Raw genomic sequence first — 12,535 nt, forward strand, 5'->3', positions numbered from 1 at the left:
GTTAGACAAGGCTGTCATCTTTCACGTTTGCTGTTCATAGTTTACGTGGATCATCTGCTGAAAGGTATAAAATGGCAGGGAGGGATTCAGTTAGGTGGAAATGTAGTAAGCAGTTTGGCTTATGCTGACGACTTGGTCTTAATGGCAGATTGTGCCGAAAGCCTGCAGTCTAATATCTTGGAACTTGAAAATAGGTGCAATGAGTATGGTATGAAAATTAGCCTCTCGAAGTCTAAATTGATGTCGGTAGGTAAGAAATTCAACATAATTGAATGTCAGATTGGTGATACAAAGCTAGAACAGGTCGATAATTTCAAGTATTTAGGTTGTGTGTTCTCCCAGGATGGTAATATAGTAAGTGAGATTGAATCAAGGTGTAGTCAAGCTAATGCAGTGAGCTCGCAGTTGCGATCAGCAGTATTCTGTAAGAAGGAAGTCAGCTTCCAGACGAAACTATCTTTACATCGGTCTGTTTTCAGACCAACTTTGCTTTACGGGAGCGAAAGCTGGGTGGACTCAGGATATCTTATTCATAAGTTAGAAGTAACAGATATGAAAGTAGCAAGAATGATTGCTGGTACAAACAGATGGGAACAATGGCAGGAGGGTGCTCGAAATGAGGAGATAAAGGTTAATTTAGGAATGAACTCGATGGATGAAGCTGTACGCATAAACCGGCTTCGGTGGTGGGGTCATGTGAGACGAATGGAGGAGGATAGGTTACCTAGGAGAATAATGGACTCTGTTATGGAGGGTAAGAGAAGTAGAGGGAGACCAAGACGACGATGGTTAGACTCGGTTTCTAACGATTTAAAGGTAAGAGGTATAGAACTAAATGAGGCCACAACATTAGTTGCAAATCGTGGATTGTGGCGACGTTTAGTAAATTCTCAGAGGCTTGCAGACTGAACGCTGAAAGGCATAACAGTCTATAATGATAATGTATGTATTATTATTATTATTATTATTATTATTATTATTATTATTATTATTAATTGAGGTAGGTTCCAGCCCCAGCTTGGCGTGAAAATGAGAAGCACGTTCAGGACTGCCAACAGTGGGATTCGAACTAGTTATCTCCTGAATGCAAGGTCACAGTTACGCGTAGCCAACTCACTTCCAAGAAAGAAACCGTGGCCTTAACTAAGATATAGCCGCAGCATTTGCCTAGTAATGAAATGAAATGACGTATGTATGGCTGTTAGTGCCGGGAGTGTCCGAGGACAAGTTCGGCTTGCCAGACGCAGGTCCTTTGATTTGACGCCCGTAGGCGAACTGCGCGTCGTAATGAGCATGCAATGATGATAAAGACGACACATACACCCAGTCCCCGTGTCAGCGAAAATAACCAATTATGGTTAAAATTCCCGACCCTGCCGGGAATCGAAACCGGGACCCCTGTAACCAAAGGCCAGCACAATAACCATTTAGACATGGAGCCGCACATTTGCCTAGCGTGAAAAGAGGAAACCACGGAAAACCATCCTCAGTGCCACCGATGATGGGGTTCGAACCCACTACCTCTCGAAAACAAGCTTGCAGCTACACGGGTCGTATCCCTCGGTGGGTCACATCACATTCTATGTCACTAGTAAATACCATTGTTGTTTATACGTGGCACATGTAAGGTAGTATCATAGAGGAAAGTACAAAGAACATACTACTTTAAACTAAAAGAGGTTACTCACTGTGTTCGTAGAGTTGCATCTTCTCAAGTGGAGCAGAATCCTTTACATTGTAGATGACAACCGCCGCAGCATTGCTTAACCAAGCATGTTCCACCTTGGTGTCGTCCACGCACCGTCCACGTTCTACCAGCGCAATCCATGGCTCTCCCGGTGGTACCTGAGGCTTCTGAAGTGGGGAACATCCCGCATCGTCTCTCCCCAAATGTACGAGGACTCCAGAAGATGGTCCCACGTGTCCTCTTCCAAAGCGGCCCTGTTCCCGCTTATCAGTGTGCAGGAATCCAGTGCTGTCATTGTAGGTCACGTTCAGGATGGCGTTTGTATACCCCTGCATCTCCTCGTTATTGTTGTTGTGATGTCCACTACCATTGCTATAGGGCCATTCTCCTGCTAGTGCCTCGTGTACCCAGGATACCACCAGCACTGACACTAGCAAGTGCAATGAAACTGCCATGACTCAGAAAGAGCAAACACTGTTAGAGGTACAGTCCATAAATCACTCCTTGGATTTCACACTTACACAACCCAGGACGATTTCACTCCGATGGCATTGCTCAGATTCAGATGACACAAGTTTCTGCTCAAACAAGGAATACAGTTAAAACAGAATAAGGTTCGCAGGCACACTACAGTACGTATAATATGATTCTTTATATAATTCCAAAGGAACTCCTATTAAGTGATATACTAATGTAAATAGATCCTATATGCACAGATAAACCAAGGGAAACTATTGTTTGGAGAATGCTTATCTTCTTTTCTTGTTCAGTTGCACTTTTTTCAACGCACTGGATGTTTCAGCAGCGGCATTTTACCTATCAGCCAACATTTTTTACTACAATACACCAAGAAAGAACGTTTCCTCAAAGCTCCTGTCACCTTTCTCCAGAAAGGTCTTCAGGCCTCAGTGTAATTTTGTAATGTCAAGTGATGTTTTGAGAAAATACAAGGCCCGTCACCTTTGGTTGCGAGGTGCAACGAAAGGTTTACCGGTCCCTGCCGCCGCTTAGCTTCCCAGCGTTTCGCAGTCAACTGGTACGAACTCACAAAACACGACGCCCTATTTATAGCTCTCACCTGTCATTCACTTAAACGTGAGCTTCAAAGCTGAGGCAGGCAGGCTTTGTACGGCTTCACCCCCCGGAAACAAAGCAGGTGGCTGTGAAACGAATTACTAGGCGACTCGGCTCACGAACTAAGTTCACGCAATCTTCACAACACGTGACAAGATTTTCGCTTACTTTTGCCCGTGAGAAGTCTTAAGACTGCCTGCTAGCTGCCAACTGCACGCTTCGGCCTCCAACAACTCACTGACACTCTCCAGCCAGCCAGCCAGCCAGCGCGACCGCGATGCGATCAATCCGGTAGGCTGCAGTGACGTCATAACGAAGCAGCTGATCGGCCGCCAACAAAACAACGGCGCTACCTGTATGCCTACTCCCTAGTACAGCAGATACCTCCCTTCCAATGCTAGCTGTCTAATGATCAACGTGGTGTTGCAAAGCTAAATATAACCTGAAACATTCTTCCTGTATAAGCAGACTAACATTAAGTCAAAACGTCAGCAGAAAACCGTGAAGACCTTAAACCTGTCACCCCTCCCCCCACCCCACCACCAACAACACTTCAGGGGCTCACAAAAACTACATATTCATCGGCGAGACATAGTTTCATTAGGCGGTCACCTTCTATGCTGAAGATTATTATTATTATTATTATTATTATTATTATTATTATTATTATTATTATTATTATTAAAGCCTCCGTGGCTCAGGCGGCAGCGCACCGGCCTCTCACCGCTGGATACCGTGGTTCAAATCCCGGTCATTCCATGTGAGATTTGTGCTGGACAAAGCGGAGACGGGACAGGTTTTTCTCCGGGTACTCCGGTTTTCCCTGTCCTCGTTCATTCCAGCAACACTCTTCATTAACATTTCATTTCATCTGTCAGTCATTTCTCATTGCCCCAGACGAGTGCGACGGGCTTCGGCAGCCTGCACATTTCCTATCCCCGCCGCTAGATGAGAGCTTCATTCATTCCATTCCTGACCCGGTCGAGTGACTGGAAACAGGCTGCGGATTTTCATTTCATTATTATTATTATTATTATTATTATTATTATTATTATTTCACCACAAATCATCCAGATTTTAGTAAAAAAGGACAAGCCCCACGTACATTAGCTGCTTCACAGGTTGTGGTGCCTAGGGCTGTATTTAACATTTTTGCCGCCCGGGGCCATTAACAAACGAAATTGCCAGTATATGTAAAAATAATCGAAGGAAGACAATGTAATTAATATAGGCTACAAATTAAAAATAAAGACGAAACGTAAACAAAAATATGTAACACTGCAAAATGTCACTAAAGCTGTGCTTGGTTTCACTTGCCAATATGAGGTCACCGCTCAAGAAGTTTTCTTCGTGTTTTGTGTTGTGCAAAGGCTTCGATCACATTATAATAGTCTTTGGATTTTGTGTGCTTACTCTCAATGCGGAGAAAAGAAAAAGTCTTGTTAGCTTTCGCTAAAGAGAGAAGAATGAATATTTTTGATTCGTCACAAATGAACGTTAAACTGAACTGTTGGATACAGGTGTGCATAGGTACGAATTCAAATTTACGTCCCCATTTTATTTTATTCGTTGTGCCCAACTGTGGAGCGCGTTTGAACTTATTTTGCACAATGCGTCTTCTTCTTTTCTTCCCAATATCTCTTCATTTTTTCACTGTGTTCCTTTCTGCGTGTTTCTGTCCAGCCTGTATTGTTTCTTGGTGGTTTCTCTGCAAATTTATGTTTGTTTACTAAGCTTCTAAATTTTATTCTATCTTGAATGGTTTCGTCCTCAATACCCATTTCTTGTAGATCTTCATGAATTTCTGCTAACCTATTGTTGCGGATTTTCAGGGTTAGAGCTAGATTTAGAATTTTCTTTGTCAGCCTGTTGTTATCCATTCTGTGTAGGTGTCCGTAGAATTTTAGTCGTCTCTTTCTGATAGTATCTGTGATTTTTCCTGTGAATTGAAAAAATTCGTGTGGTTTCTTTTTCATCCAAATTACATTATCGAACTTTGGTACTAGGATTTTTCTGAGAATTTTCCTCTCTTGTTTCTCAATGCTTTTCATTTGCGACCTGCCGCCAATGATCAGTGTTTCAGATGCATAAAGTGCCTCTGATTTGATGACTGTATTATAGTGCCGTAGTTTTGCATTTTTTGATATACATCTTTTGTTGTATCTGTTCCATGTGATTTTGTAAGCCCTTTGCAGTTTAGCAGTTCTTTCTTTGTTAGCTTCCTGATTTAACCCTGCTGGCTGAATAATTTCACATAGATACTTGAATTTGTCTACTTGGGAAATTATTCCACATTTGGTGATTAATGGTTGATTGTCGAATCTTGATTTAGTTCCTTCCATAAACTGCGTCTTTTCAAATGAAATTTGAAGTCCGGTTTTTGCGGCTGTTTCATGCAATTTTTCTATGGAGTGGATTGATTCTTGTCTGTTGTTCGAAAGGATCGCAAGGTCATATGCAAAAGCTAAACAATCAAGGTGAATTTTGTTTTTAAGAAGTCTGCCAATGTTTATACTTTTAGTTTCTTTTCTCCATTCACGAATCACTTTTTCTAAAACTAAATTGAATAGTAGTGGGGATAGTCCATCTCCCTGTCGGACACCAGTTCTGATTTCGAGCGGTTCAGAAATTTCTCCCAAGAACTTAACTTTTGATGTTGTGTTGGTCAGAGTTTGTTTAATCAATTCCCTCGTTTTCCTGTCGACTTGAAATTCCTCTAGTATGTTGAACAGGATCTGCCGATCTATGGAATTATACGCCTTTTTGAAGTCAACAAAGGTGATTACTGTTTGTTTGGTTTTGCGAATCTGTAGTATGGTTTTTAGGTTTAGGATTTGTTCTGCGCAGGATCTCCCTTTTCGGAATCCAGCCTGATAATCTCCGATCAGGTGGTCTGTTTGTTTCTCTAATCTATTAAGTAGAGCTTTAGAGAAGATTTTATATACAAGTGAGAGGAGAGAAATTCCTCTATAGTTATTAATATCTGATTTGTCTCCTTTCTTATGAAGTGGGTGAATCAATGCACATTTCCAATCCTCAGGAATTTCTTCAGAAAACCAGATGTCCTGTAAGATTTTTTGAATACTCTGGGCCAGTTTGTCACCACCAATTTTCAAAATTTCAGTGATTATTCCATCTTCTCCTGGTGCTTTGTTGTCTTTTAAATCTCTGATTATTTGTTTGACTTCTTGTAATGTGGGGGGTTCTGAATCTGGATTAGGTGTTGGTTTTTCATAGGTGAATTGTTCTTTCGGAAAAATGAAATGTCGCATGGCTTTTAGTGCCGGGATTTCCCAGGACAGGTTCGGCTCGCCAGGTGCAGATCTTTCTATTTGACACCCGTAGGTGACCTGCGCGTCGTGATGAGGATGAAATTATGATGAAGACAACACATACACCCAGCCCCCATGTCATTGGAATTAACCAATTAAGGTTAAAATCCCCGACCCGGCCGGGAATCGAACCCGGGACCCTGTGAACCGAAGGCCAGTACGCTGACCGTTCAGTCAACGAGTCGGACTGTTCTTTCTGAGATTCACAGTTTAAAAGGTCCATGAAATGGTTTGCTAGGAGTTCACAATTTCCCTTATTATTTGTTTCCAAAGTCCCATCTGTACGTTTGATACAGAGACTAGGTGCCTGGTAATTGGATAATTCTTCTCTGAATGTTCTGTAGAAGTTCCGTGTATTGTTTTTCTTGAAAACTTCTTCGATTTCTGCCAGTCTGTTTTGATTATATTTTCGTTTTTCAGATCTGATGATTTTAGAGGTTTGTTTCTGTGTTTTGAAGAATTCATCACGATTTTGATCAGTTTTATGGGAACTCCAGTTTAGCCAGGACCTAATTCTGACTTCTATGGCCTTGTCAGAGGTGTCATTCCACCACCTATGTATGCGTTTCCTTGGGGGGGGGGGGGGTTGCTGATGTTTTGTGAAGCTTTCAAGAGTGTGTCCTTGAGTTCTAGCCAGTTTGAAGGAGCATCGTTGGAGATATTCGCAAAGAAATTGTCAGAGTTCTGTCTCAGAAATTCAGGGTCGATTCTTGGGTTTATGGTTGTTTTGGTTTCCTTCCTGTTGGGTTGAAACTTTACTTTAACAAGAGATAGGTGGTGGTCGGAGTCAATAATTCCATTTTTGACTTTAACGTTCATAATTTATTTTTTGTTTTTCTTGGAAATAGCCACATGGTCTAGTTGAAATTCTCCTAAATGCATGTTCGGGGAACTCCATGTCATTTTCTTTTGTGGAAGTGCCAGGAAATGGGTTGACATAAATTTTAGATCGAAATTCTCGCAGAAGCCAATTAAACGTTCTCCATTTTTATTGGTTCTTTTGTGAGCAGGGTAAAGTCCTACAGTGGTACTAAATTTCTTCTCTTTGCCAATTTGTGCATTGAAGTCCCCCAGCAGAATTTTGACATGATGTTTTGGAATTTTGGCTGTAGTTTCTTCTAGTAATTCCCAGAAGTCATCTACCTTCTGTGGGTCTTTTTGATTGTAATTGTTTGTAGGTGCATGTGCATTGGTCGAATCGAAATGCGTAAAACCGGTGTTACTTGTCTTTGAAATAGTACGATTACCGAGCTCGATAGCTGCAGTCGCTTAAGTGCTGCCAGTATCCAGTATTCGGGAGATCGTAGGTTCGAACCCCACTGTCGGCAGCCCTGAAAATGGTTTTCCGTGGTTTCCCATTTTCACACCAGGCAAATGCTGGGGCTGTACCTTAATTAAGGCCACGGCCGCTTCTTTCCCACTCCTAGCCCTTCCCTGTCCCATCGTCGCCATAAGACCTATCTGTGTCGGTGCGACGTAAAGCAACTAGCAAAAAAATAATAATAAAAATAATAATACGATTTGCGCCGTAACAACATCGAAATTACAAACGTAAGTTCTGCGATGCACGTGACGCGATAGTATAGCATGATTTGACAGGAAACAGTTCGGATTTCAAGTTAACACGTTGTTTAATAAATTGATCTTTCTTTTTTATCTAAAAAACTGGGTCATGAGCAGTAATGAGAAAATGTTGTTTCACAAAATTTACAACTTTTTCACGAACATTATATGAAATAAAAACTTGGTATAAAAATCAAAAATAAGTTGCTTTAAGACGTATTAAAATTTGGTAATGATCAGAACAATATTTTTAAAGTTATGAATTTTCAAAGTGAGCGTTCCGTTGGAAATGGAAAAAATACCAGCACTTTATGTTCAACCTGCGTTAAAATGTTAACTGGGTTCGATAGAAATATCTACTACACATAATTCAACTTAGAATAAAGTAAGCTAAATTTTGGTGTAGCTTGTTTCTATGTGGGACAAAACATAAACTTTTTATTAACGTATAAACTCGGGTGTCGATAGTAGGCTTCTGTATAGCTATTAATAAAGTGCAGGGACAAACGCTTGAAAAAATAAGAAGTCTACTTACCGGCACCAGTATTCAGTCACGACCAGTAGTATGTTGTATTATCTCGGGCAATATCGTTTGAAAACGTTAAGATTTACGTCCGATTGGTCGAATCACAGCGAATATTGTATGGAAAGAAATGGTATAAACTACATTACGAATGAGTCAGTTATTGTGTACCGGTGTTAAATGTTCATAAAACTACTTAAAAGGGCAGGAAAAACTACGACAGGCACATCAAGACGAGTTAACTGACTGATTTATAACGGAGCGGGACAGCATGGGTCCATTAGTATTTCATTAAACAATTTACACTTCTTTTTTTTTCAGTTTGCTTTACGTCGTAGCTTCGCAGATAAGTCTTATAGTAAAGATGGTATAGGAAAGGGCTAGGAGTGGGAAGGAAGCGACTGTGGCCGTAATTGAGGTACCCTAATATTTGCCTGGTGTGAAAACGGGAAACCATGGAAAACCACCTTTGGAGTTGGCAACAGTGGGGTTCGAATCCACTATCTCCCGAACGTGAGTTGACAGCTACTTGACACAAACCTCGCAGCCACTTGATCGGTTTACACATCTTCAAGACAAAGCAATGTACAATGGGTCTGTGGTATGAGAAGCAATATAATTTACATATTGAAAGAGATATAACGTAACGGGCGAAAGTTAAATCTATATTTGTACCCTCCAGATTCGTGGGACCTTCGATGTCCGCCCCGGAGCCTCATCATCACCTGGGTGATCAGAAGGCATCCCATCCATGAGATCCACATTATCTTACATCACTGGGGCAGTAGTGGGGCTCTTCAGTAGAACGGAACTCACCCCCGCGACGCGACGCTCAGCCGCCGAGACGCTCTCGATAGGCCTTTTGATGATCGGCAATGGCGATTTTGGACATTTCGGAGTTGTAACAAATCGCTCTATTCTCGCGAATGCATTTTCGATCATTTTATGTCCATTTACTGGCTATACTGTACCCTTTGATGTTCTCTTCTGGCATCTTCTTCTTCTTCTGCCGCTTTTCCCACACCTGTGGGGTCGCGAGTGCGAACTCTGTCGCAAATGAGAATTTGGCCCTGTTTTACGGCCGAATACCCTTACTGACGCCAAACCTATATGGAGGGATGTAATCACTATTGCCTGTTTCTGTGGTGGTTGGTAGTGTAGTGTTTTGTCTGAATATGAAGAGGAAAGTGTTGGGACGAACATAAACACCCAGTTCCCGGGCCAGAGGAATTAATCAGAGGCGATTAAAATCCCCGATCCAGCCGGTAATCGAACCCGGAACCCTCTGAACTGAAGACCTCTACGCTGACCATTCAGCCATTCAGTGGGTAATAATAATGGTGCGTGGTCTCCGGCGAGGCCTGGTGCAGGTCTTTCAAGTTTACGCAGTATAGGCGACCTGCGCGTCTATGAGCATGGGGCCCTACCTACGATCATTTCTAATGCTTAAGACGACACACACACAACACCCGAGACCTCGGAATTAACCAATTAAGGTTAAAATCCTCGACCCTGCCAGGAATCGAAACAGGGACACCCTGGACCAAAGGCCAGCATTTAGTCATGGAGCCGGACATGAGTGGGTTTTGCCTCGGCGCTGCTCAAATACCTACCATTTCTTCTCTCATCTCAGAGTCCCGACTGTCCGTAGCTTCTTCTTCATTTGGATACATAAATGATCCTAATTTATGGGCTAGGCTACTAAATGAGAAAACCAGACTGGTTTTGTATGGCTAATTTATTTAACAAAGGAAAATGAGATTGTCCGCCTCTGTGTAGTGGTCAGTATCCAGTAATCTGGAGATAGTCGGTTCGAACCCCACTGTCGGCAGCCCTGAAGATGGTTTTCCGTGGTTTCCCATTTTCACACCAGGCAAATGCTGGGGCTGTACCTTAATTAAGGCCACGGCTGCTTCCAAATCCTAGGCCTTTCCTACCCCATCGTCGCCATAAGACATATCTGTGTCGGTGCGACGTAAAGCAAAATAGCTGTGTAGTGGTTAGTGTGATTAGCTGCCACCCACGGAGGCGCGGGTTCGATTCCCGGCTCTGCCATGAAATTTGAAAAGTGGTACGAGAGCTGTAACGGGGTCTACTCAGCCTCCGGAGGTCAACTGAGTAAAGGGGGGTTCGATTCCCACCTCAGCCGTCCTTGAAGTGGTTTTCCGTGGTTTCCCACTTCTCCGGGCAAATGCCGGGATGGTACCTAACTTAAGGCCAAGGCCACTTCCTTTCCCTTCCTTATCTATGCCTTCCAATCTTCCCATTCCCCCCAAATAAGGCTTCTGTTTAGCATAGCATGTGAGGCCGTCTGGGCGAGGTACTGGTCCTCCCGCCCAGTTTTATCTCCCGACCGAAAGTCTCACGCACCAGATGAGATCCCTCGCTGATTCCGAGGGGAAAACCAACCCTGGAGCCTAAATGAATTAAGAAAGAAGAAGAAGAAATTAAAGGAAACTGTAATAATTAAAATATCATGGAAAAATGAGTTAAGTGAAATTGTATAAACTGTACACTGAATAGAAATTAAATTATTTTGAAGTAAACTAATACAACTTAAACTAAATTAAATTTGCATACAAATGTGAGTCAAAACGTTAATATAAGCTCACAATTATTGTGCCGCTTGACCAGCGTAGTTTCCCTCTCAACTTGAAATCAATAAATTTATACTAGGTGTTATTTTAACTTTATACTATATTGTTCTACATTCTTAATGAAAAACAATTAGCTAGTTTAATTATTTACAAATTGATCGGTTTATTAACTTAAAATGAATTCAGTAAGTACTTTGAATCAAAGTTGAATTATTGTAAATAACGGTAATCCAAAATGCCAAATGTTAAATTACCGTAATGAAGCACACATAATCTTCATGGTCAATAGCATCTAAAAAGTGTTTATAATTACCCTCTGGATATTGAAGACTGGACCTTCTATTAAATTGGTGTCCGACTCGTTGGCTGAACGGTCAGCGTACTGGCCTTCGGTTCAGAGGGTCCCGGGTTCGATTCCCGGCCGGGTCGGGGATTTTAACCTTAATTGGTTAATTCCAATGGCTCGGGGGCTGGGTGTATGTGCTGTCTTCATCATCATTTCATCCTCATCACGACGCGCAGATCACCTACGGGTGTCGAATAGAAAGACCTGCACCTGGCGAGCCGAACTTGTCTTCGGACACTCCCGGCACTAAAAGCCATACGCCATTTCATTTTATTTCATTAAATTGGTCCTTTCTTGACTCTCATGACTTAAAACATTTGTCAGGAATTATTATTCACACAAACAATACATCAGTTAACTTTGGCCATGAGTATGCTTTCCTTTAAAATTCTAATTCATGAATTTTGCACTATGATGATACTTAGTCTACTCATATTTGTAATTGATCTATGTCCCATTTTCACACCAGGCAAATGCTGGGGCTGTACCTTAATGAAGGCCACGGCCGCTTCCTTCCCACTCCTAGGCCTTTCCTATCCCATCGTCGTCATAAGACCTACCTGTGTCGGTGCGACGTAAAGCAAATAGCAAAAAAAAAAAAATTATCGAAGGCCATTCTCCTCGATTAAAAAGAAATGCTATCAACTGAACAGACGCTAACGACATTATACTTGTCAATTAATGAATTAAACATCAATAACATATTAATTTCCACATTAATTGTTCATCGAGCTTTAAATATCTGAAAGTATGGTCATCAATAACCAAATCGTCACAATAATCCGCTAATCATAATAAAATAACCATCTACTGTTGGAGTAATGCTGTTATTTTAAGAATGCTGTTTCCACTTAACCTGCACTAGTGGTCATCCTAATCCCTATCCCATCACTGTACAATGATCACGCGAGTCAGTCATATATTCTATGGACAACCTTGATTTAATGCAACAACAACAACAACAACAACACAAAGTCACAGTCATCAAATACGACTAACTATGCACAATCATAAAGAAAACCCCTTGAATCAACGGTGCAACAACCTTCGAGGATCTGGAACGAAATACACTAACTAGACTACTGTACAAGCATTGAGTTTCCATATTTTGACTTACGATTTGACTAATCCTAATTGAGGAATATTATTCTGATTATTATCACTTGAATGGGAATAGCATACTGAGTTGGTTCTGTGTCATATTAAATGTATTTGACCGTATTCCTCAGTGACTGCATGATTATCACACTAAAGGCGGCCATCTACCACGGCATAGAATTCATAGGATGATGAGTTCAGTATCACATCTCTTTACTATCAACGTTTAATTGGAGTCTAAACACTCGAATTTACATGTACCTTTCTCAAACATAACGAAAATCTCCGTGCATTAACTGCATTATCCTGAAAGAA

At 41.6% G+C, this 12,535-nt stretch overlaps 1 protein-coding gene across 1 annotated transcript in view; it reads right to left on the minus strand.

The window, feature by feature from the left end:
• The window catches only part of gol (goliath), a 661,624-nt gene extending 658,641 nt beyond the window's left edge, over positions 1–2,983 (minus strand). The window contains exon 1 of the mRNA XM_067143328.2: positions 1,689–2,983. Coding sequence (XP_066999429.1) covers positions 1,689–2,142 — 454 coding nt within the window. The 5' untranslated portion in view covers positions 2,143–2,983. The remainder of the gene's footprint in view (positions 1–1,688) is intronic.
• Positions 2,984–12,535: the final 9,552 nt, after the last annotated feature.

Source organism: Anabrus simplex, chromosome 3, assembly GCF_040414725.1.
Source record: "Anabrus simplex isolate iqAnaSimp1 chromosome 3, ASM4041472v1, whole genome shotgun sequence".
NCBI lineage: Eukaryota > Metazoa > Arthropoda > Insecta > Orthoptera > Tettigoniidae > Anabrus > Anabrus simplex.